This window comes from Myotis davidii, unplaced genomic scaffold (assembly GCF_000327345.1).
Source record: "Myotis davidii unplaced genomic scaffold, ASM32734v1 scaffold217, whole genome shotgun sequence".
In the NCBI taxonomy this organism is placed as follows: Eukaryota; Metazoa; Chordata; class Mammalia; order Chiroptera; family Vespertilionidae; genus Myotis; species Myotis davidii.
This window is the reverse complement of record NW_006290034.1, coordinates 10,887,181-10,909,634: the sequence shown is the minus strand read 5'-3', so window position 1 is coordinate 10,909,634 and position 22,454 is coordinate 10,887,181. Positions and strand designations below refer to the sequence as shown.

The window sequence follows — 22,454 nt, the reverse complement described above, 5'->3', positions numbered from 1 at the left end:
CAGGAATGCAGTGAGCATGGCTGCGTGCTGGCTGGTTGCACCTTCGACAGCACATTTACCTCTGCCCAGGTAAGAACACAGGGCTGCCCTGGCCGGGTGGCTCAGTTTATTGGAACATCACCCCATACACCAGAAGGTGACAGGTTTGATTCCCCATCAGAGCACATAGGCAGGTTGCAAGTTTGATCCCCAGGTCGAGAAAGTTGGGGAAGCAGCCGATCAATGTTTCTCTCTCTCCCTCTCCCTCTCTCTAAAAATAAAAACACAGAGGGTCAATCATGAATCCAAACAGCTTCGTGCTGTAGCCCCCTTTACCTTCTCCTCTCCCTCTGAATTATTCTTACTGGGTTTGGTGGTTTGGTTTTGGTTTCTCCTTTGAAGGTGCAGAAATGTCCGTGGTGTGTCTGACAGACTTTGAGGCCCACGCGCGGGAGCGTCTGTCCAAGTCAACTTGGGATTATATCGGAGGAGGAGCTGGAGAAGGCTTCACCCGGGACGACAACATCGCAGCGTTTAAAAAGTCTGGTCTCCTGTATCCTTTCTGCTGTTGAACTCGGGGCCTGGTTCAGAGGCCTGGGAAGGGAGCAGGCCTGGTTTCTGCCTGCAACGAACAGAACAGATATATAATAGCTTCTGTGTTCTTTTGGGTTGGGGTTTTTGGGGGGCAGATGACTGGGGAGAGGAAGGTTGGAGAGAAAACTTAACTTAGTGCCTCTGCAGAACTAGCAGAAATCAGTCACTCTTCCTCTGCAAAGGTCACCAGGCACCTGTGCAGGGAGCAGACGAGGCTTGCAGGAGAGAAAGTATGAAAGGAGAGAGGACTCCAAGTGGGAGGAAATATGGAGACACAGAAGTCTGGTGATGAAGGAAGATTGATTCAAGGCAGAGGGTTGGACTAGAGCAGCAGGGGGGGGAGCACAGACCAGCACACAGCAGCCCACAGGCCAGGTCTGGCCCACCGCCATTTTTTGGATGGTGAACAAGCCAAAGAAGGTTAATGATCTCATAACACGATTGAAAAGAATCAAAAGAAGAATTGGGAACAGGCAAAAATTACATAAAATTTAAATTTCAGTATCTATAAGTAAAGTTTTATCAGAACACAACTATGCACAGCCATTTACATACTGTCTATGGCTGCCTTGACATTACAACAGCAGAGCTAAGTCATTGTGACAAAGACACAGAGTCTAAAGTGTTGGCTGTCTGGCCCTTTGCAGAAAGGCTGCTGGCCCCATGAGAGAGAGCTCAGGAACAAACTGAGTCCCGGGACACAAGGCCAGCACCACCTTCTGTGTCTGCGTGATTGTTTAGCTCCTGCTGACTCGGCACTGTGATTGCTTTATTTCATTTTGTCTCCACAAAACTACTAGGAAATGTGGAGTATTCCTCCATTTCAGGGATGAAGTAATGAGCCTACCTGCCCCAGTTTGCACAATCAGTATTGCCAGGAAAACCTTTCTAAAGTTGTGTGCAGGAGCAATAATATTTTGTGAAAGATAAGCATTTCGGGCCCTGAAGCTCAGTATCTGTTTGCTTTAAAATGTTTTACATATTTGTCATGGGTAAATTTCCCTACCTTCTACAGCAGTCTTTAAGTCATACCTCCAAACGGGTTAGCCTCTAGCTAAAAGAACCATGACCTCCCCCTGGGCTTTGACCGCTTTCAGTGACCTCTTCTTAGAGACTTGAACCTGAGAGGGAAGGGCCAGGAACACTCTGCTGTTTATGCCTTCCCTCTCTAGTCCTTACTCTGATGAATCAGCCCGACCATCCACATGCTGAGAGTGGTCAGGGCGGCCAGCTCAGAAACACAGACCACGGAGGGAGCGAGGAGGGGTTGTGGGGTCCACAGAAGATGGGTTCGTGTGGAACCAGTGTTGGGAGAAGCTTCCTGAAGGAGAGGAGCCTCCAGTCTGCTGTGCTGCGTATTTAGCTACCAGCCAATGGTCTCCCACCAGAGGTTTCCGGGGACCTAGTCTGGTCTCCAACTGCACCAGGAATCTGGAGGCCTCAGCAGCAGGCAGCACTTTGGTGCTGGAGATAATCCCACCAACAGGAAACCTCTTTGTTGTCTAGCACAGAATCCGCCTCCGGCCCCGGTACCTGAAAGATGTGTCGCAGGTGGACACCCGGACCACAATCCAAGGGGAGGAGATCAGTGCCCCCATTTGCATCGCGCCCACGGGTTTCCACTGCCTGGCCTGGCCCGATGGAGAGACCAGCACAGCCAGAGGTGTGAAACAGGCCACCTGCGGCCTGCCGTGTGCAGGAGGCCACCTTCAAGCAGAGCAGGCAGTCCCAGGGTTTCTCTAGGGCAGTGATGGCGAACCTATGACACACGTGTCAGAGGTGACACGCGAACTCATTTTTTTTATTGATTTTTCTTTGTTAAATGGCATTTAAATATATAAAATAAATATCAAAAATATAAGTCTTTGTTTTACTATGGTTGCAAATATAAAAAAATTTCTATATGTGACATGGCACCAGAGTTAAGTTAGGGTTTTTCAAAATGTTGACACGCCGAGCTCAAAAGGTTCGCCATCACTGTTCTAGAGAAAGGGCTTAGGGACAGCAAGTGGTTGGAATGAAGGAGGGTGGGAAGAGGAATGCTTAACACTATGTTTGCATGACACTTCCCCGAAGATTGAAAAAATGCCCATTTTCACCCAGCCAGCATGGCTCAGTGGTTGAGCATCAACCTATGAATCAGGAGGTCACAGTTCAATTCCTGGACAGGCACATGCCCAAGTTGCGGGCTTGAGCCCCAGTGTGGGGCATGCAGGAGGCAGCCGATCAATGAGTCTCTTTCATCATTGATGTTTCTCTCTCTCTCTCCCTCTCCCTTCCTCTCTGAAATCAATATGAATATATTTAAAAAAAAGAAAGAAACATCAATGAATCGAATTGTGGCCTCTTGGTTCACAGGTGGACACACCCACTGAGTAACACCAGCCGGGCATCATTGATGTTCCTATCCTTCTCTCCCTCTCCCTTCCTGTCTCTGAAATCAATAATTTTTTTAAAAAAAATTTTTAAACAAAACAACAAAAACCGACTTCTATCCCTGCCCCATGGGCAGCAGAAGGAAGTCGGGCCTTCTCTTCACTCACAGGGCAAGTTGGCCAGAAGCAGTGCAGGTCCTAGGGCTTCTGGCCCCAGCCTGGAATGCCCCTGGCCTCCAACCTGAGTTGTGTCATTTGCTCTGCAGCTGCCCAAGCAGCCGGCATCTGCTACATCACTAGCACATACGCCAGCTGTACCCTGGAAGACATCGTTGCCGCGGCCCCCAGAGGCTTCCGGTGGTTCCAGCTCTACGTGCAGCCAGATCGGCAGCTAAACAAACAGCTGGTCCAGAGGGTAGAATCCTTGGGGTTCAGAGCCCTGGTGATCACCGTGGATGTGCCCAAACTTGGCAACAGGCGACATGACATTCGCAACCAACTGAACTTAAAGACAAATTTACTGCTAAAGGATCTTCGGTCACCTCAGGAGGTAGGAGAGATACCAGGCCCAATGGGCAAGCATTACAGAAGGCAAAGTCCCTTCTGTGGTTCCCCCCTTCCTTCTTTCCACAAGAATTCATTGAGTGCCTGCCCTGTGCCAGACACTGGTGATGCAGCAGTTTCACAGTCAGAGCTTCCCAGAGCTTCCAGACAAACAGAGTGTAAGACAAAATGTTCTCCTCCTGAAGCTGTCCGATCTGTCACCAGAAGTGTTCTGGCCAGGGCCAAGTGCTGAGAAAGCTATAAATAGGATTTTGCATGGGTCTTCCAACATTTTCTGCTTCATGGCACACTTAGAAAACGGTCATTTTGGGAGGCACACTTCGATAAACTGACCCTCCGACGGGGTGCTCATAGCAAAGGTGATCAGCCCTTGGGGTGTAACCCGCCCAGGCCCCACCCTGCTGCCCTGAGAAATGAGGGGGTCAACATCTCTGCACACCTGGAACTCATCCAGGGAGCACCAGGTATTTGGAATCTCTGAACTCGATGACGGCAAAGGGCACTTCACCCATTAAAATCCCGGTGGATGGGGTGGGATGCCCCAGAGAGAGAAAGTCATGGTCAAGTTGGAATTCCTTGGCTACAGTAAAGATAGGGACCCCAGGCTTTTCAGTTAATGGATACCAGCAATATCCAGCCAGGAGACACTCGACAGTCCTACTCATTAAGTCATACACACTTGGCCTTGAGGCTTTCAGGAACCCTTATCTCAGAGTCCAGGAATTTCTGGATATTTGGTAGTGCCCATGGTGAGTCAGGGGTCAATATTACATACTATCGGATTTAGGATTATTGAAGTATTGCTTCTTTGTTGTTGTCCTGTGCATCTCTCAACCAGAATGTGTTACATTGGCCTATAAATGCTTTTCCTTATCCATCTCACTAAACTCTGAGTTTTTTTTAACATGGGGACTGTGTCTCAGCTGTCTTGTGTCCCCAGATCCTGGCATAAAGGAACAGGGAAACAATTAATGGTTAATGAATAAGCAATTGAAGTATAAAATTATTTTTATAAAGAAAAGGAGCTAGAAATGGGATTGGTTTTTATAGCTCCTCTTTTTAAGCTCATAACTGCTTCTTTTCACTTATCATTCACCAGCTTTCTGAATGTGCCTCATTTTTGGAATGGATCAAGCAGTCTTGAAGGAGTTCAGGACTAAGGTTTCCCTTTTATTCCCCACAGAGAAATTCAGTGCCATATCTGCAGATGTCTCCCATCGACTCATCCTTCTGCTGGGAAGATCTCTCCTGGTTTCGGACCATAACTCAACTGCCCATCATCCTTAAAGGGATCTTGACAAAAGAGGATGCAGAGTTAGCTGTGAAGCACAATGTGCAGGGCATCATTGTTTCCAACCACGGAGGGAGGCAACTTGATGACGTTCCTGCTTCTGTAAGTAGGAGGACCTCAGAGGGAGAGAGTGTGTGTGTGTGTGTGTGTGTGTGTGTGTCTAGAGCAGTGGTCAGCAAACCGCAGCTCGCGAGCCACATGAGGCTCTTTGGCCCCTTGAGTATTCCACAAAATACCACATGTGGGCGCGCACGTACAGTGCAATTGAAACTTCGTGGCCCATGCGCAGAAGTCAGTTTTCGGAAAGGCGATAGACGAAACAAGTATACAAGACGAGTGTGGATGGGAGAGTTGGAAGGGGTCGACCTCAGTGAACGTACCTCAATCAGATTGAGGACGTTTTTAGCAAAGGCCAGCTTAGGAGGACCCTAATTAAGTTCATAACATTGTACCTACCTATATAGTTTAACCCCTTCCCCAATAATTTTTTTGTTAAAAACGTTTCTTTTTCAGACTAATTTTTTTATTTTGGTTCTATATAGTATTTTTGATGCTGGTTATGAAAACAGTTTGTAATTATTTTTTCTTCCCATTTTTGTGGTTAAGAATAGTATTTCCTCAGGAAGTTTCTAGATGAAATTATTTAGAATGGTACGTATGTAGCTGGTTTTTGAAGGTAAAGTTTTTAGACGAGTATACTCGTCGCCGACTGAAAAAAGAACATTTTGTGAAAACGTGTATACACGTTTCTGCCGGGGAAGGGGTTAAGTTTAAATAATTTGGCTCTCAAAAGGAATTTCGATCGTTGTACTGTTGATATTTGGCTCTGTTGACTAATGAGTTTGCCGAACACTGGTCTAGAGCAATGTACTTACTCTGTGCAGTTTGGTGCGCACTGTCCCCTCTTTCTTACCACATATGTTGGTATATGTGTGTACATTTTAAAGTTTTTTTTAATACCCTATTTTTAAAATATATTTTTATTGACTTCAGAGAGGAACAGAGAAGGGGAGAGAGATAGAAACATCAATGATGAGAGAGAATCATGGATCGGCTGCCTCCTGCACACCCCATACTGGGGATTGAGCCCCCAACCCAGGCATGTGCCCTGACCGGGAATCGAACCATGACCTTCTGGGTCATAAGTCGACACTCAACCACTGAGCCATACCAGCCAGGCTAAGGACTTTTAATAGCTTCATGTGTACCAGGCTGTTTATACACACTTTACATTTATTATCCCTCAAGCTCACAACAGTCCTGCAAGGTGGGTATTACTATCCCCATGTTGCAGAATGGGATGCTGGAGTTATTAGTGTTAAGTAACGTCTCCAGTTCACACAGTTAGTAAGTCATTGCAGTGGGTTTGCTGTTAGAGGTGTTTCCAAAGCACTGAGGTCCCTGCCTCCTGGAAGAAGCACTCAGCTGGAAGGTTGCCTTTCTACATGGATTGCAACCTCACATTTTCTCAAATGACTCAACCCAGCAAGGAACAGTATGTCACTTACACTGATAAATAACTGTCTTTCACAATACAACTTTAAAATGCCCCATAAATCCTTTGCAAAAAATTTAGGACACTCTGTAATTTTCCCCATAAAGTGAATTTATGTGCATTAGATACAGAGTTTGGGGAAAGAAAATGAAGAGGAGAGAGGCAGAGAAAGAACATCTAAATTGGAATTAATTGTTGCTTTATCTTCATGAAGATAAATATTTTCAAGATACATATTTTCATGAAGCTTATTTTCCAGATTCTTCTATTGCTGCTTGACTCATTTTAAGAAAGAAAGTGGATTTTTCCCCCCTCTATTTTTGGCCTTTTTACTATATATGTATAACATGTGCAGTGCAGAGAAATTATAAAATATACAAAATCAAAAAAAGATAAAAAGTACCCCTATTTTTATCACTATCATTAATGTTAATATTTTGGGAGTTATTTTTATCAACTGTGTAATGCGCATATAACATTTTAGGTTTAAAAATGGTACATAATATTTTTAATTTTCTTCTTTTCACACAAATATATTAAGGGCATATTATTTCAATATGATGCTCCTCTTATTTTTAATCGTATGAATGGACAGTTTATGATTTTCTAAAAGTTACTTTTCAATTGCATTTGACAGACAATATTACATTAGTTTCAGGTGTACAGCATTAATGATAAGACATTTATGTACCTTATGAAGTGATTGCCTGATAGGCCCAGTGCCCACCTGGCACTATACATAGTTATTACAATATTATTGACTATATTCCCTAGGCTGTACCCTACATTCCTGTGACTACTTTTATAACTGGCAATTTGTGCTTCTTAACCATGAAAGGATGATTTATATAACAAACTTGCTATTGTTGAACATCTCTATCGCTTCTAGCGTCTGCAACTTTAAACAATGCCTGAGTGACCGTCCTTAAAGCTTTAGCACATTCTCAATAACTTCTGTAAGATAAACTGCAGGAAACACAAAAGCTGCAGGTTTAGACTCCTGGTCCTCGCCCATGCTGAGGGCTCGCTGTCTCCATGCTCTGAGTCAACCTCAGGCCGCATGTGTTCTGCCTCAGGTGGATGCCCTGCCGGAAGTGGTGGCTGCCGTGAAAGGGAAACTGGAGGTGTACCTGGACGGTGGGGTCCGGACGGGCAACGATGTGCTCAAGGCCCTGGCCCTGGGGGCGAAGTGCGTCTTCCTGGGGAGACCAGTCCTGTGGGGTCTTGCCTGCAAGGTGAGACCAAAGGGAAACCAACCTGGAGATACCACGTTTCTCATTCCTTTGCATGCGTGTCTGTGGTCTAGCCCCCAAGCTTAACCGTTTTTCCAGGTGCCGCGGATTCCTGAAGGAGGGATACACCCAGCCCGAACCTCCAGGCTTCCTCTGCAGCACACTGCACATTTTCAAGAGCTCTCACCCCTTTTCCTCTTGGTGTTTCTTTGTTTCACAGATACCCCCATGCTCCTCACCACGTCTCCATGTCCCTAAGCACACCTAGAATTTATATTCAGCTCATGGTCACAATGTTCCTTCATCTCTCCCTCTCTCTCTCTCTCTCAGGGTGAACATGGTGTTGGGGAAGTTTTGAACATTTTAAAGGATGAGTTCCACACGTCCATGGCCCTGACAGGTGAGTGTGTCCAACTCTTTTCCTGATTTGAAAGCGGAGGTCTAAGGAGCAGGAAGGCAGCCCCCCTTCTAGCACCTCTCCCCAGCCTAGGGATGCCAGAAGAGACAGCAGGAAAGAAATGTCCCTGACAGAGATTCGTCTTGGATACATCTTAACCATGAAAGAACAGTTTATATAACAAACCTATTGTTGAACATCTGCATTGCTTCTAAGCTTCTGCTATTTTAAGCAATGCATCAGTGAGCACCCTCAAAGCTTTAGCACGTTCTCAGTGACCTCTGTAAGACAAACTGCAGGAAACACAAAAGCTACGGCTCATATTTCCTGGTCCTCACCCACTGAGAGCCCTGCTGTCCCATTACTAAGGTGTACAGAGGTAAGCGTGGTGTCACATTATGGGAGCGAGGCCTGCAGGTCACTCTGGACTGTTCGGATCCTATCAGGCTCTCTGGATGTGGCTCTGGGTGTCACTATAAAACAATACTCATGGACTGTGAATAGTCGAGAAATTATGTCAAAGAGGAAGTACAGAGGGACCCAGGAGAGAGAGAAAAACAGGGCGAGAAGGAGAAGCATTGTCCCCCGTAACCACAGACAGCAAGACAGACGTGTCTCAAAATTACATGGGTTTCAGTCAAAAATGAAATTCTTGTGAAGTGGCGCTCATAAAAACTCCTACATTCGCAGCAAAGCCTGGAGTCCCAGTGATCCCGCAAAACAGTGGTTCCCAACTAATGGTGATGACTTTCCTCTTCAAGGGCATTTGGTTTGGGGTTTTTAGTTTGTGTTTTTCGAATTCTAAGTGACTCAATTCCAAATGACCCAACGTCACCGAGTTCCTCCCATGAGGGAGGGGAGGGCACACGTGTGAACTGAGAGCATATTGGGAGCCACTGGGGAGGGGTGGGAAGACCTGCGGTGTCTGTGGATTCCAGGAGGCTGAGACAACTGCCCTTCTCTCACAAATCCTTCCCCGCCCCCTTCTTGGAAATGGATGTTCAAACTTCTTTTCACAAAAGCCTGATAGAAACTCAACAACAAAGCTTCATCATTCCACCAAGAGTTAACACCTACTCACCACTCCCGTGTTAATGGCAGCGTTAATGCAGCCGGAAACTATTACTGAGACCTTTGGAACACCTTTGGAACGGTCAGGGAAAAAGGAAAGGAAAAACAGGATTATGGGCACTTTTGTGCCTGACTCTGTACTCCTCTCCCTTCTAATTGTGCTACAATGAGAATGTATTGTTTTAAATGTATAGAAACAGTAGTAATCACAACCAAACAAGGGACAGGGAAGACGTTCGAGGGGAAGGGAAAGCATAGGAAACCCAGACAACAGGGCATCCCTGGCATCCTCTGTTTAAGAGGCGCTGCTCCAGATAAGACCCTCCCCCCAGACTCCTCCCTGGAGAGAGGGGATCTCAGGTTGGGGGCCTGTGCATTTGATGGAACCCAGCGAAATACCAAATCATAGTGTGCAACCCAGAGATTGTGTCACTCCCTGGTCCTCCCCTGCACAAGGCAGGTAAGACGCCGACACAAAATTGGTGCCCCGGAGGCAGCCGATCGATGATCACCTAATTCCCCTGGAAATGCGTGGTATGTCCCCCTGATATCTCTGTGACATCACAGCCCTGGGAGGAGAGCCCCATGTACACTATTGCTGAGAACAAAGTAAGTTGAAAAGTATTGTTTTTCCAACTGGGAGACCAATTTTTGAGATTTTTGTATTTACAAAAAGGTTAAAATGATGATTTGTCTTGAAAAACAAAAATGTCCACACAGAAACCCCATCATCCGAAGGCTGCACAGACCTCACTAAGTTCTCATCCCTCATCGACGTAAGAGCATCCGAAGCTGTAGAGAGTTTTTATAAAGATTTATTCGAGCCAAACAGAAAGCACGTACGCCTGGACGCAAGAGAGGCGAATGTTTCAAGAGAGAGAAATTTTCAAGAGATAAACGCTTCCAAGAAAGGACAGTTTCCAACCTCCTTTACGAATTTGCACTTAAGGAGGGATGATCCCATGAAGGTGGGAGATAGTGCTGTGGGGGGTGGGTTACAGGGCAGTTAACACTACCTGCTCTCCTGAGGGTGCTGGCTTCTGAGAAGAGGCATCAAGGCCTTGCAAAGGTGCCTGAACCTGGAGGCACAGAAAGCATGGACAGGGCTTGCTTACCTTTTACTAAAGAAGTGAGATGCCTCGGGTATGACTACCCACCATGATCTGCCCAGCTGGGAATCTATGATCAGATCACCCCGTGAGGTTACTTTCCATACCCCCCTTTTTTCAGGTCCACAGCTTCAATACTATTTTTCCTGCAATAGATAACCACAGAGTCTATCCTGGCATCTCTGTGCTCCGTGAGTAGGTCTGCCTGCTTGGAAGTCCCACTCTTCTCTGCCCTGTGGAAGCCCAAGGCTATCGAGATCTTTGTCCATCCTGGGAGTCACCCCAGGCAGGCAACTCAACTCCGTCCTCTGTTTCCACTTTTAGGAAAAGACCCTCTTTTGAGTCATATTTTTTGTGAGTAACACATCTTGCTGAAGTTATGTTTGGGGAGGTGAAGGTGCGTACGTACGTCAGAGGCATAGAAAGAAATTCCAGGCGAACGTTACACATCCTGTTGTTCAATTCTAGCAGCCTTCTCGTCACCAGGGAGATTTCACTGCTTCCTTCAGCCCTCGGTCCTCCAGCCCATAAGCCACGCAGCTGCTCTCTCCCTCTTCTTCTACTTTTTAAAATATATTTTTATTGATTACAGAGAGGAAGGGAGAGGGAGAGAGATAGAAACATCAATGATGAGAGAGAATCATTGATCAGCTGCCTCCTGCGTGCCCCACACTGGAGATCGAGTCTGCAACCCAGGCAGGTGCCCTGTCTGGGCATCGAACCGTGACCTCCTGGTTCATAGGTCAACACTCAACCATTGAGCCACCTCGGCCAGGCCTCCTCTACTTCTTATCTGAAGTCACTTTCTGTAGCCCCTGTGTGATCTCAGCTACAGTCCTAAATTTGCATTCTAATGAGGACCCTTTACTACAAAAGGGGTTTCATTCTTCAGAACTTCTCCTTAGAAGGCCGTTGCTGTATGAAATACCCCATCTCCTAAGCTGTCCTGAGTCATTTCCTCCTAGACAGACACGTCCTAGTCTCTGAGCCTAGCAGGACCAAGATCAAGGTGAAGGGTATCTACTGCACACACACATTGCTTAAAAAATGCTAAAATGTTTTTAACGTTCCTGTCATGCCATTTTGACATGGCCACCAAAAGAGGACCCAAGCACAGGCTCCTGAAATAATTCCCGAGGCAAACAGAATGACATCATTCATTCTCGATGCGTAATATTGCCTCAGGGCGAGCACCCGCGGCAAGTCGGGGCCTGTTCCCATTGTCTTATCCGCACCATGATGGCGAGGGATTCTGGTGCTGAGAGAGAGGAGCCTCTGAACTCCTTGTTCTTTCAGGCTGCCGGTCGGTTGCTGAGATCAGTCAGGACCTGATCCAGTTCTCCAGGTTGTGAAGAGCTGGGGACAGGACTGCTGAGGTGGCCCACGGGAAGACCAAGCCAGCGCCTGTGTGTGACGCCATCCTGCCCAGGCCCCCATCCTCCTATCCAGTGGCTCAACCACTTCACCCCACACTTCCCGCTCCAAACCCTCATCTGCCTCAAAGGTGTCAGGCCCTCCTCTGCCTCACTGCTTTTTACATGCTGTTCTCTCGCCTGAAAGCCCCCTCTGAAAGAAAAGGGCGGGTCAATGATGACTAGTGAATGGAATTCTTGCATATCCCCTACATCTCTATGAAACATCTATGGGCATTCTGGACAGAAGAGCAAAACATATAAAGTCACCCCCCAACAAAAATCCTCCTCCTGTCTAAAGATAATAGGGAAATAATAGAGTTTAAAACATAGGCTGTGGAGTCATGCAAACAAGGGATTAACAGTCAGGACTGCTCCTGACAAGCTGGGTGCCTTGGGGAAGTTTTTCAATATCTCAGTGTTTTCTTGGCCTCCTCCCCGCACCTCATCCCCCATCACCCATTAGGATGCAGCATCACATACAGTGGGGCGTGGTGCACTTCCTAGAACTTCGTTCCCTGGAATTTTACTTCTAGATCTCAGAACTCTGCCTCAGACACCATTTGTGTCACGTCCACAACTTTGGTTTCCTTATTCTCTTCACATCAGAAATAAGAAAATACCTCAAGCCCTAACTGGTTTGGCTCAGTGGATAGACTGTCAGCCTGCAGACTGAAGGGTCCCAGGTTCAATCGATGTTTCTCTCTCATCGATGTTTCTAACTCTCTATCTCTCTCCCTTCCTCTCTGTAAAAAAATCAATAAAATATATTAAAAAAAGAAAATACCTCAGTACCAGATTGTCCTTTGTGGTGCAAAAGAATGACTAACAACCTTGAAAATACAGTTTGAAACCAGAGAATCATCGGTAGAATAACAGCCACTCTTTTAACCCCTTCACAACCTCACAAGGCAGATTTTTTTTTTCATGCCTGTTAGACAGACATGAGCAGAGCAAGACGATGGACCAGGTACTCAGCAGGGCAGAAAGTCCGGATGCCTCGCAGGGGGCAAAAGTGGGGAAGCAAGAACCTTGTCCCCGGGGTAACCTGTCCTCCCATAGCCTATCTCTGGTCATGAGGTTTGGACCCCTGATCTTTCCTATCGCTGGTCGGGCAGTTTAGACCCCCTGACCTTTTCCTCCTAAAGGTAACATCTAGGCCTCAGTTATATTTCAGCTCCAGGCCCAGAAAAGCAGCAAACCAGACAAGTGACACCGTGGCTGCCTCAGGACCAGCTACACTAATGAACCCCTGCCCTGGCACCGAGCCTCAGTGGAGACCACAACCGCAAAGGAGCACACGGGAAAGATAATGGATATTCTATTCAGACCTTCCCCTGGGACCTCCCCTAAGATTTCCACCGGCAGGAGAGAGAGAGAGAAGTGTGGTCAGGACAAAGGACCCAGTGCACACTCTCCCCCAGAGGAGCCATTCCCTTCCCCCTTCTTCCCTTTAAGTGACCCCGTGAGACTTGGAATGAGGGGAGCAATGGGCAGTGGCATTGCTAAGTCCCTGAGCCTGTCTTCAAGGCCTGCTGTTCTCTGATTTCTCAGTGAGCCAGAGCAGCCCACCCTACACTCTTCTGTTGCTTCTATGCCCTTCCTTATTTCACTGTCCGAAGTATATTTTTGCTGCCATCAGGGACCCAATGCCCTTTGGCTCAGTGCTGTGTACCCCTTCCCTTTGGATGTCCCAGCACCCAGCCCCTCTCCTTAAATAAATTCAAATCTTCTGTATCCACGTCTGAGATGGCTATTTGGTCTGCCCATGCATCACTGACTTTAACCCTTCGATACTCTGATTATCTTACTGGCCTGTGAACTTGTAAAATCCCCCAATTTTCTCTGCAATAACTTTACTTATGAAGACTTCTAAGCAGGCATGATGGCCAGTCCTGAAATCACCAGCTGGGTGCTTGACTGAGTCATTCTAGATTGGTTTGGGGTAAGAGTGATCATCATGATAGCAAGTTGTGTGGATAATGGAGTTCACTTACATTACAAGAGAATCTAGCATAAATCCTCCCTGTGTACTTCTACCTTGGTGTTAACGATACTCTTTTTTGGTCATGGACACGTGTGTGTTATTTTTGAAGTCGTTTTTCCTTCTGGACTCAGATGGCAAGATCCCAGATTCCAAGGAAAAAGAGCAAACACATAAAGATGCAGCCAAAAGGCTGCTCTCAGGAGGGCCTCTCAGCCCCTCAGAGACCCTGTGTTAGGATGCATGGTGGACAAGGCGAAGAGAACTTCTCCACTGGAAAGTGTGCAACAATGGAATGGAACACTTAGTATCTAAAAGATAAGCCTGTGTTCTGATAAAGAGAATCAGCTTTGAAGCCACTCCAGGGTCAGGCTGCCTGGCTGAGATTCCCACGTCACTGTCCTCGAGATGTTTGGCAAGACTACAAACATCTCTGTCTTCCTCTCTTAAACAATAATACCAACTCTTTTGGGCTAACATCGTGAAAATTAAATGGCAGAAAGGACTTCTGTTTCCTAATCCAGGATGTGAGGAGCTTAAAGAGGTCTCCACTCCATCCTAACAAGTCAAAAGCTGGACAAACTGAAAAATTAACAACTCTGCTCAGTCCCTCAGAAAAGTGAGTCACAGAGCAAACCGCTGCCCCCCATTGGAGAGACAGGCAGACCCGGAGAATCACAACTTACCTGAGCAGAAATCTGTGAACAAACCTCCATGAAAGTCATACCAAGGTAGGAAACTGAGCTGTAACTGACAAACTGACCTATCTGAAAGTTAAAAACCCAGGGGGGCCTAATCACGGGAGGCCCCCAGACTTTTGCTCTACCTCCAGGAACTCTACCTGATTTACCTCCTGGTTCTCTCAGTGAGTATCAGAGAAAACTCCTCTAGAGCTCCCATAAGGAGGAGGGGAAAGGAACCATTCTGAAATGTGCCTGCCAGAGCTCTCTGCGCTGAGCAAGGCCCGCCCTCAAGAGAAACTATTTCAGCAGACCCGGCCTAGCCTATCTGGGAGGTGGAAAATACTCAACTCCAGCCTCCCGGTAGCCACCCTGTTCCACCTAAAGGGGGGCGGAGGGGGACCGGGAAGCACTGGTCAAGTTCACAGGTCAGCAGCACAGGTTCACCAAAAGCCTGAGACCTAAACTATAGGACTAAAAAACACAGACATTCAAAGTCCTGGATTGTTTGTGTAACCTTCCATTCATTCATTCATTCATTCACTTCCTGGTATGCGTCAGATATTGTACTAATTCTTATGGGGATATAAAATATAAACTCAGTCAAACATGCAACAGTTTTTGAACACAACTGGACCCCTAATCTCCTGATACAGGCCATAGAAGTGGGCAGCTACCACTGGATAACTTCCCCCAGACCTCTCCAGGGGGGGGAAGCAAAATTGACGTCTGGATATATATCGTGGGAAAGAAAGTCACCTCCCGCACAACATCGTGATTGGAGCTGCCACCATTGCAAATGTCTCGACTTTGCAAGATGACATTTCCAGCCACACCCTGAGAGAGGAGGCAGGGACTAGAATGCCCCCCTCCCTGGGTGTTTCTACTTCACAGGCAACGATCCCACTGTGCTGGGAGACGTCTCCTAGTCTCGCTGAAATTCACAGATGGTGCGTCCCCCACAGCCAGAGCCACCTGCGGGTGTCCTGCTGTGGGTGGCACCGGGCATCGTTATCGCTGTGGCCTTGGAGCTGGCCTTCTCTTCCTCTGCCTCGAAGGGAAAGGAGATAGAAGCCGAAGCTGAAGTTCCGCACTTTGTGGTAGGAGGGATCCTGGGACAGGAATGAGCAATGAATATGTAGTAGATAGAGTCCAAGATAAAAAGGCCGAGCCAGAGGGGATGGGGCAAAACTCCAGTCTTCCTTCCAGGGAGAGACTCAGAACTCAGGCTCTTTCATCTGACTTTTAGCAATCGAACAGGTTAGAGCGTTTTAAAATTTTTCTCTCAAGGAGTTGTGGTTGCGGAGGAGTGGGGGGAACAGAACGGATGTGTGTGCACCTGTAACCACCTGGCCTGTGTGGGGGTCTTCTTCAGGGTGGGCCTCTATCCCACCTGCTCCCCGGCTTTCTGGTTTCTGGAGCGTGCCTCTTGGTTCCCAGGTGTGCCATGGCTGGGTGGAGCTGCCTCGTGACGGGCGCAGGAGGCTTCCTGGGGCAGAGGATCATCCGCTTGTTGGTGGAGGAGAAAGAGCTGCAGGAGATCCGGGCGCTGGACAAAGTCTTCAGACCGGAATTGCGGGAGGAATTTTCTAGTAAGTGAACTTGGGTCATGGGAAAATGGCAAAGCTAACCTTGAACCTAGGCAGGCTCGCCTCAGAGTCTGTGCTCTTAACCTCTAGTTTGCCTGAAAGGTTTCCTCTGGGCCTCCCTCCCACCCAACTCACACCACATAGGCAAAGGTATATTCAGCCTCACCAAGTCCACGGAGCCATGGCTCCACCACCGGGGTTTCCACAGCGCCCTCTCCTGGCTTCTCTGCATCCCTGCAGGCTAGGGGGGTCGGTAAGATTTCTCCCCTCCCCTGCTGCCCCCTTTACCCTCCCTTCCGCTCCTCCCCACCCCGCAGGATATATTGAGTCTTTTGATCCAGTCTACTGAAGTCAGCAGCAACCAACAGGCAGAGGAAGGGAGGGGAGAAGGCAGAGGTGGGTCAGGCTGACTCTAGCTGCTTCTCTCCTGCCTTTCCCCTACTCTGGGGTCTCCTGGGGGTAGAGTAAACTTGGCAGACACTTCAGGAGAGCAGATGGTTGTTCCCAGCTGTGACCTAGGAAGGAGATTCTCCAGCCCTGAATTTCCCCCTCTGAACTCTCTTACCGTTCTCTAGCCCCCATTGCCAATTTTTGTTCAATAGACTTCTCACTGTGCCCGGAACTGGGCCAGTCCTGCACTTGGGTGGCAAGGGAAGGTGAGCAAGGCTGAAGGCCGGGGGGAAGGCTGAGTCACTATAAGGGTGCCTGAGACCTGCCCCTTCCTCTCTGAGCCGCAGTGCCCTCCCTTGTAAAGTGGGCATCAGAATGCCTATCTCGTGAGACAGCCAGGGAAGGAAGTCAGAAAACTGTGGGGGTTGAGTGTAGAGTAGGAAGCACAGGATACATGCAGGGTGTTTATCCAAACGGTAGGCAGCACAGCGCTGTCACTCCCGTGGGCTTCAGAGGAGCAGAAGACCCTGCAGTGGTAGCTGCTGCCCTCGGCTCCAGGGCGGGGAGCTCTCATTCGGCACCTAGTAAGAGCTGGGCTCATCTTAAAGTCCCCGCATGTGGTTCCGCTATCCTCCTGGTTCCCGAGACTTTGGCTCTTCCTCTCAGCCCATCTCCAACAAGAACCAGAACCTGACATGGCGAGGTCTGCACATCCAACCTTGTGCATCCCTCCCCTTCTCTGCCCAGTGCGGCTGCTGGGACCCTGGCTCCCGTGCCCCCGTCTGAACATGGGTCCAGACGTTCAGATTGATCTCTCCACTGCTCTGCTTTCTCTTACACCCTCCCCACCAGCCACTGCGGCCAGGGTGAGCGTCCTACACAGCTCTGTTCCCGTTTCTCCACTCATTCCAAATCCGTACGTGATCCTCATTCCCTACAGAGTGAAATCTGAATTTTGTCCTCTTTATAGCCGCTCCCCACAATCACCCCACTCTCCTCAATGAATGGATGGACTTCCCACAAGTCCTTTCGACAATTTAGTGTTCCGGGCACGCGTGACTCCTCACTGCTCAAGTTCTTTTTTGGAATGAGATGGGTGGAAACAGATGTCTGCTATTTCCAATAAACACGACACATTCTGATCTCTGTGCTTTGGATTACTTGTCCTTCTGTGGAATGTGCCTCCCTCCCTCGCCCCGCCCTCTTCCCCACTCCCCACCACTTGTCCTAGGAGACCTGGGTAAAATGCCACCTTTATCAGGAAACTCCCAGATCCAAGATGCCTCTCAGTGACCTGCCGGTGTTCACACAGAGCTCCAGAGCCAGGGCAAGCTGACCTTGCTGGAAGGAGACATTCTGGATGAACAGTTCATGAAGAGAGCCTGCCAGGGCACCTCGGCTGTCATTCACGCCGCCTCTGTCATTGACGTCTTCAATGTCATTCCGAGAGAGACCATCATGAATGTCAACCTGAAAGGTACTATATCCTCGGGAGGAGGTGGCGTGGGGTGGGCAGGTGAGGCTGGGAGAACAGGACAAGGTAGAGAGGAGCAGCCCAGTCGCTGACCTCCTGAGATCTGTGCTTTTGCTTAGCACTACCAACCGAGAGAGTGTTGGCTGTTGTCCTCAAGGTTTTTGTTGTTGTTGTTTTAAGAGGAAAGGAGAAGGAGAGAGAGGGAGGGAGGGAAACATCAATGATCAAAGAGAATCAATGATTGGCTGCCTCCTGTAAGCCCCCTAGTGGGGATTCAGCACACCATCTGGTCATGTGCCATGACCAGGAATCAAACCAGGACTTTTTGGTTCATGGGTCAGTGCTCAACCAGTAAGCCATACCAGCCAGGTGTCCTCAGGTGTTTAGATAAGAAAACTAGGGCTGAGAAAGGCTAAGTAGCTTCCAAGGCCCCATGAGCCAGAGAGGGAGAGCCAGGATTTAAACCCACAGCTGTGTGACTCCAAAGGCCACAGAAGCTCTTTCTAGTGCTGCTCCCATCGAGAGGGAACTAAACTCCAACCTCCAACACTTGATACCCAACCACCTCCCCTGGGCTGGAACCGGGTCTCCCAGCTGCTTCCTTAGTCATCATTTTAGCCCTCCCGTGTGGCCCTAAGGCGGTGGTCACACAGTGGGGCCAAGAACTAAGGGCTCTGGGATGAGGTGGCCCTAGGTCAGTTAGAAGCCATGGGCCTCAGCTCTGGCCGGATTCCTTGGGCGGGACTTCCTGCGCAGGATGAGGCTGGTGCAGGGGTCTGGAACTACAGAATCATGGAGCACTTGACGTCCTGTAACGTTTTCTTAACAATAATGGTATCCCATTATCCATAACACCACTTCTTCACCCACTACCAGGCCTCCTCTTAAAGACTAGTTCTAAGCAGGTGTCAAGATGCACTTTCGATCCTCAGACCTTAAAGGCTTGGGGGCTCTTTCAGAAGTGTGGCTTCCCAATCTACTTTAGATGCATTTGCTCGAGGGTTTGGCTTAAACCCCTCATTAGCTTGCCGTTATTCTCATCCATCTGGTCCCTGGCGCCCAGCTTCTCTAGGACAGCAGCACCCCATCTCCCTAGCCCATCTGTCTTCTGTGCCCTGCACGCCCAAGTTAGTCTACTCAGACTCCTTTTCTAAAGTGACGTATGGCTTTGGGTTTCTAGCCAAAAACAGCACAATAACAAAAAAGACCCCTTTAAGTTTCCACTAAGCCACACCCCTGATCACCCCCACACTGCAAGGAGGGGGTGAGAGTAACCAGTTTCTCGCGGTCAGCCCTCTCTCACAGTCCCCACCCTTCACAGCTCCCAACAACAGGAGATTTGAAATCCCCGAGAAGTGTTGAGTTGACTAAAAGCAAGGTCACTCCCAGGTTTAGAAAATACTTCATGATGATTGTCATTTCCCCCTCTGCAGGTAAATTAGCTCCAAATATTCTCTGCCTCTAGATTTAAATTATTTTTAATTGAAGCTGTCTCTCCCCAAAATCAAACTTCACACTGTCCTTTTTAAAATGCAAAACATAAAAATGATGCTTTGGCCCAGATATTCCTTGTAGGGAGGGAGCTCTGGATTACTTCCCTGAGCTAAGGTTCTACCCAGCTAAAGGGATTCTGCCAGATCCTCCAGTTGTAGGTATCACCACCAGAGGGCGCCCCCTCCTGATTCTCCCCCAGGCTCAACGTGCAAGGCCCGTGCAGAATTCCGCAATGCTTAGGAGGAGGGGGGTTATCACGCCCACTTTTCATGCCTGGGAAGTCACAGACAGAACTAGGATTGGCCTTCCAGGGGACACACAGTCAGGAACAGAACCTGGATCTCCAGCTTCTCCCCAGAAAACACTGATTTGCTCAGTGGCTCTCAAAGAAATGTCCTTGCGACTACATTTTTATTGGTCCTTAAAAAGAGAATACAAACAATTCAATACATATTTAAGAGTGTTTTTACCTATAAACCTGTGTGTGTGTGGTGTGTGTATGTGTGTGTGTGTTTGAGATGAGAGTCCTTTAACTGTTCTCTTTTGCCTAGGGACTAGGACTGTCCATATTTTGAGTGTTTTTACCTATAAACCTGTGTGTGTGTGTGTGGTGTGTGTATGTGTGTATGTGTTTGAGATGAGAGTCCTTTAACTGTTCACTTTTGCCTAGGGACTAGGACTGTCCATATTCTGAGAGTATAGCCTCCTAATTTCTTTTATTTAAAATAGCCTTCCATTGATGAGGTGGTAGGGAGGAAAAGTGATCATTTGTTAATGTCCATCATCAGGAAAATATGAAGTGGCAACCCTATGTCCTTTTCCAGAATCGGAAGTACACACGCAGGCCCCCGAAATCCAAAAGCCTAGACATCTTTGCCTTTTATAGTTGCACTTTTCTGTGGCATTGGCATGTCAGCTCTCAGCCAGAGACATGGGAGCATTCCCTCCTGGTCTGCAATAACCCCTCCCCCCTGGGGGTGGGGGTGGACAGGGTCGGTGGGCGTGGGTCCTTTGGGCTTTTGCCTGCCACTGACAGCGTGCTCCTGTGGGCAGGTACCCAGATCCTGCTGGAGGCCTGTGCCCAGGCCAGTGTGCCCATCTTCATTTACACCAGCACCATAGAGGTGGCCGGGCCCAACTCCTACCGGGAGGTCATCCAGAACGCCTCTGAAGACCAGCCTCTGGAAACCACGTGGTCAGCTGCATACCCGTACAGCAAGAAGCTTGCCGAGAAGGCTGTGCTGGCCGAAAGAGGACATTCCCAGCCACACCCTGAGAGAGGAGGCAGGGACTAGAATGCCCCCCTCCCTGGGTGTTTCTACTTCACAGGCAACGATCCCACTGTGCTGGGAGACGTCTCCTAGTCTCGCTGAAATTCACAGATGGTGCGTCCCCCACAGCCAGAGCCACCTGCGGGTGTCCTGCTGTGGGTGGCACCGGGCATCGTTATCGCTGTGGCCTTGGAGCTGGCCTTCTCTTCCTCTGCCTCGAAGGGAAAGGAGATAGAAGCCGAAGCTGAAGTTCCGCACTTTGTGGTAGGAGGGATCCTGGGACAGGAATGAGCAATGAATATGTAGTAGATAGAGTCCAAGATAAAAAGGCCGAGCCAGAGGGGATGGGGCAAAACTCCAGTCTTCCTTCCAGGGAGAGACTCAGAACTCAGGCTCTTTCATCTGACTTTTAGCAATCGAACAGGTTAGAGCGTTTTAAAATTTTTCTCTCAAGGAGTCGTGGTTGCGGAGGAGTGGGGGGAACAGAACGGATGTGTGTGCACCTGTAACCACCTGGCCTCTGTGGGGGTCTTCTTCAGGGTGGGCCTCTATCCCACCTGCTCCCCGGCTTTCTGGTTTCTGGAGCGTGCCTCTTGGTTCCCAGGTGTGCCATGGCTGGGTGGAGCTGCCTCGTGACGGGCGCAGGAGGCTTCCTGGGGCAGAGGATCATCCGCTTGTTGGTGGAGGAGAAAGAGCTGCAGGAGATCCGGGCGCTGGACAAAGTCTTCAGACCGGAATTGCGGGAGGAATTTTCTAGTAAGTGAACTTGGGTCATGGGAAAATGGCAAAGCTAACCTTGAACCTAGGCAGTCTCGCCTCAGAGTCTGTGCTCTTAACCTCTAGTTTGCCTGAAAGGTTTCCTCTGGGCCTCCCTCCCACCCAACTCACACCACATAGGCAAAGGTATATTCAGCCTCACCAAGTCCACGGAGCCATGGCTCCACCACCGGGGTTTCCACAGCGCCCTCTCCTGGCTTCTCTGCATCCCTGCAGGCTAGGGGGGTCGGTAAGATTTCTCCCCTCCCCTGCTGCCCCCTTTACCCTCCCTTCCGCCCCTCCCCACCCCGCAGGATATATTGAGTCTTTTGATCCAGTCTACTGAAGGCAGCAGCAACCAACAGGCAGAGGAAGGGAGGGGAGAAGGCAGAGGTGGGTCAGGCTGACTCTAGCTGCTTCTCTCCTGCCTTTCCCCTACTCTGGGGTCTCCTGGGGGGAGAGCAAACTTGGCAGACACTTCAGGAGAGCAGATGGTTGTTCCCAGCTGTGACGTAGGAAGGAGATTCTCCAGCCCTGAATTTTCCCCTCTGAACTCTCTTACCGTTCTCTAGCCCCCATTGCCAATTTTTGTTCAATAGACTTCTCACTGTGCCCGGAACTGGGCCAGTCCTGCACTTGGGTGGCAAGGGAAGGTGAGCAAGGCTGAAGGCCGGAGGAAGGCTGAGTCACTATAAGGGTGCCTGAGACCTGCCCCTTCCTCTCTGAGCCGCAGTGCCCTCCCTTGTAAAGTGGGCATCAGAATGCCTATCTCGTGAGACAGCCAGGGAAGGAAGTCAGAAAACTGTGGGGGTTGAGTGTAGAGTAGGAAGCACAGGATACATGCAGGGTGTTTATCCAAACGGTAGGCAGCACAGCGCTGTCACTCCCGTGGGCTTCAGAGGAGCAGAAGACCCTGCAGTGGTAGCTGCTGCCCTCGGCTCCAGGGCGGGGAGCTCTCATTCGGCACCTAGTAAGAGCTTGGGCTCATCCTAAAGTCCCTGCACGTGGTTCCGCTATCCTCCTGGTACCCGAGACTTTGGCTCTTCCTCTCGGCCCATCTCCAACAAGAACCAGAACCTGACATGGCGAGGTCTGCACATCCAACCTTGTGCATCCCTCCCCTTCTCTGCCCAGTGCGGCTGCTGGGACCCTGGCTCCCGTGCCCCCGTCTGAACGTGGGTCCAGACGTTCAGATTGATCTCTCCACTGCTCTGCTTTCTCTTACACCCTCCCCACCAGCCACTGCGGCCAGGGTGAGCGTCCTACACAGCTCTGTTCCCGTTTCTCTCTCCATTCC

The 22,454-nt window shown here is 49.1% G+C and overlaps 1 protein-coding gene and 1 long non-coding RNA gene across 13 annotated transcripts in view; one reads left to right on the top strand and one right to left on the bottom strand.

Annotated features, from left to right (window-relative positions):
- LOC102773058 (hydroxyacid oxidase 2) overlaps positions 1-22,454 on the top strand; it is a 58,236-nt gene that overhangs the window by 15,370 nt on the left and 20,412 nt on the right. For 4 of the 12 annotated variants that reach the window (XM_015563493.1, XM_006763085.2, XM_006763084.2 and 1 more), the window contains exons 1-4: positions 12,972-14,234; positions 15,624-15,775; positions 17,475-17,639; positions 20,184-20,365. In XM_015563493.1, the coding sequence (XP_015418979.1) occupies positions 14,218-14,234; positions 15,624-15,775; positions 17,475-17,639; positions 20,184-20,365 (516 nt within the window). In that variant the 5' untranslated portion in view covers positions 12,972-14,217. The other 8 variants (XM_006763083.2, XM_006763082.2, XM_015563496.1 and 5 more) reach the window with 7 other exon arrangements.
- Positions 11,404-12,444, bottom strand: LOC102772870. Its single transcript, XR_435639.2, has 2 exons — positions 12,307-12,444; positions 11,404-12,142 (listed from the first exon to the last, which is right to left on the bottom strand). It is a non-coding gene; the product is annotated as an uncharacterized LOC102772870 (long non-coding RNA).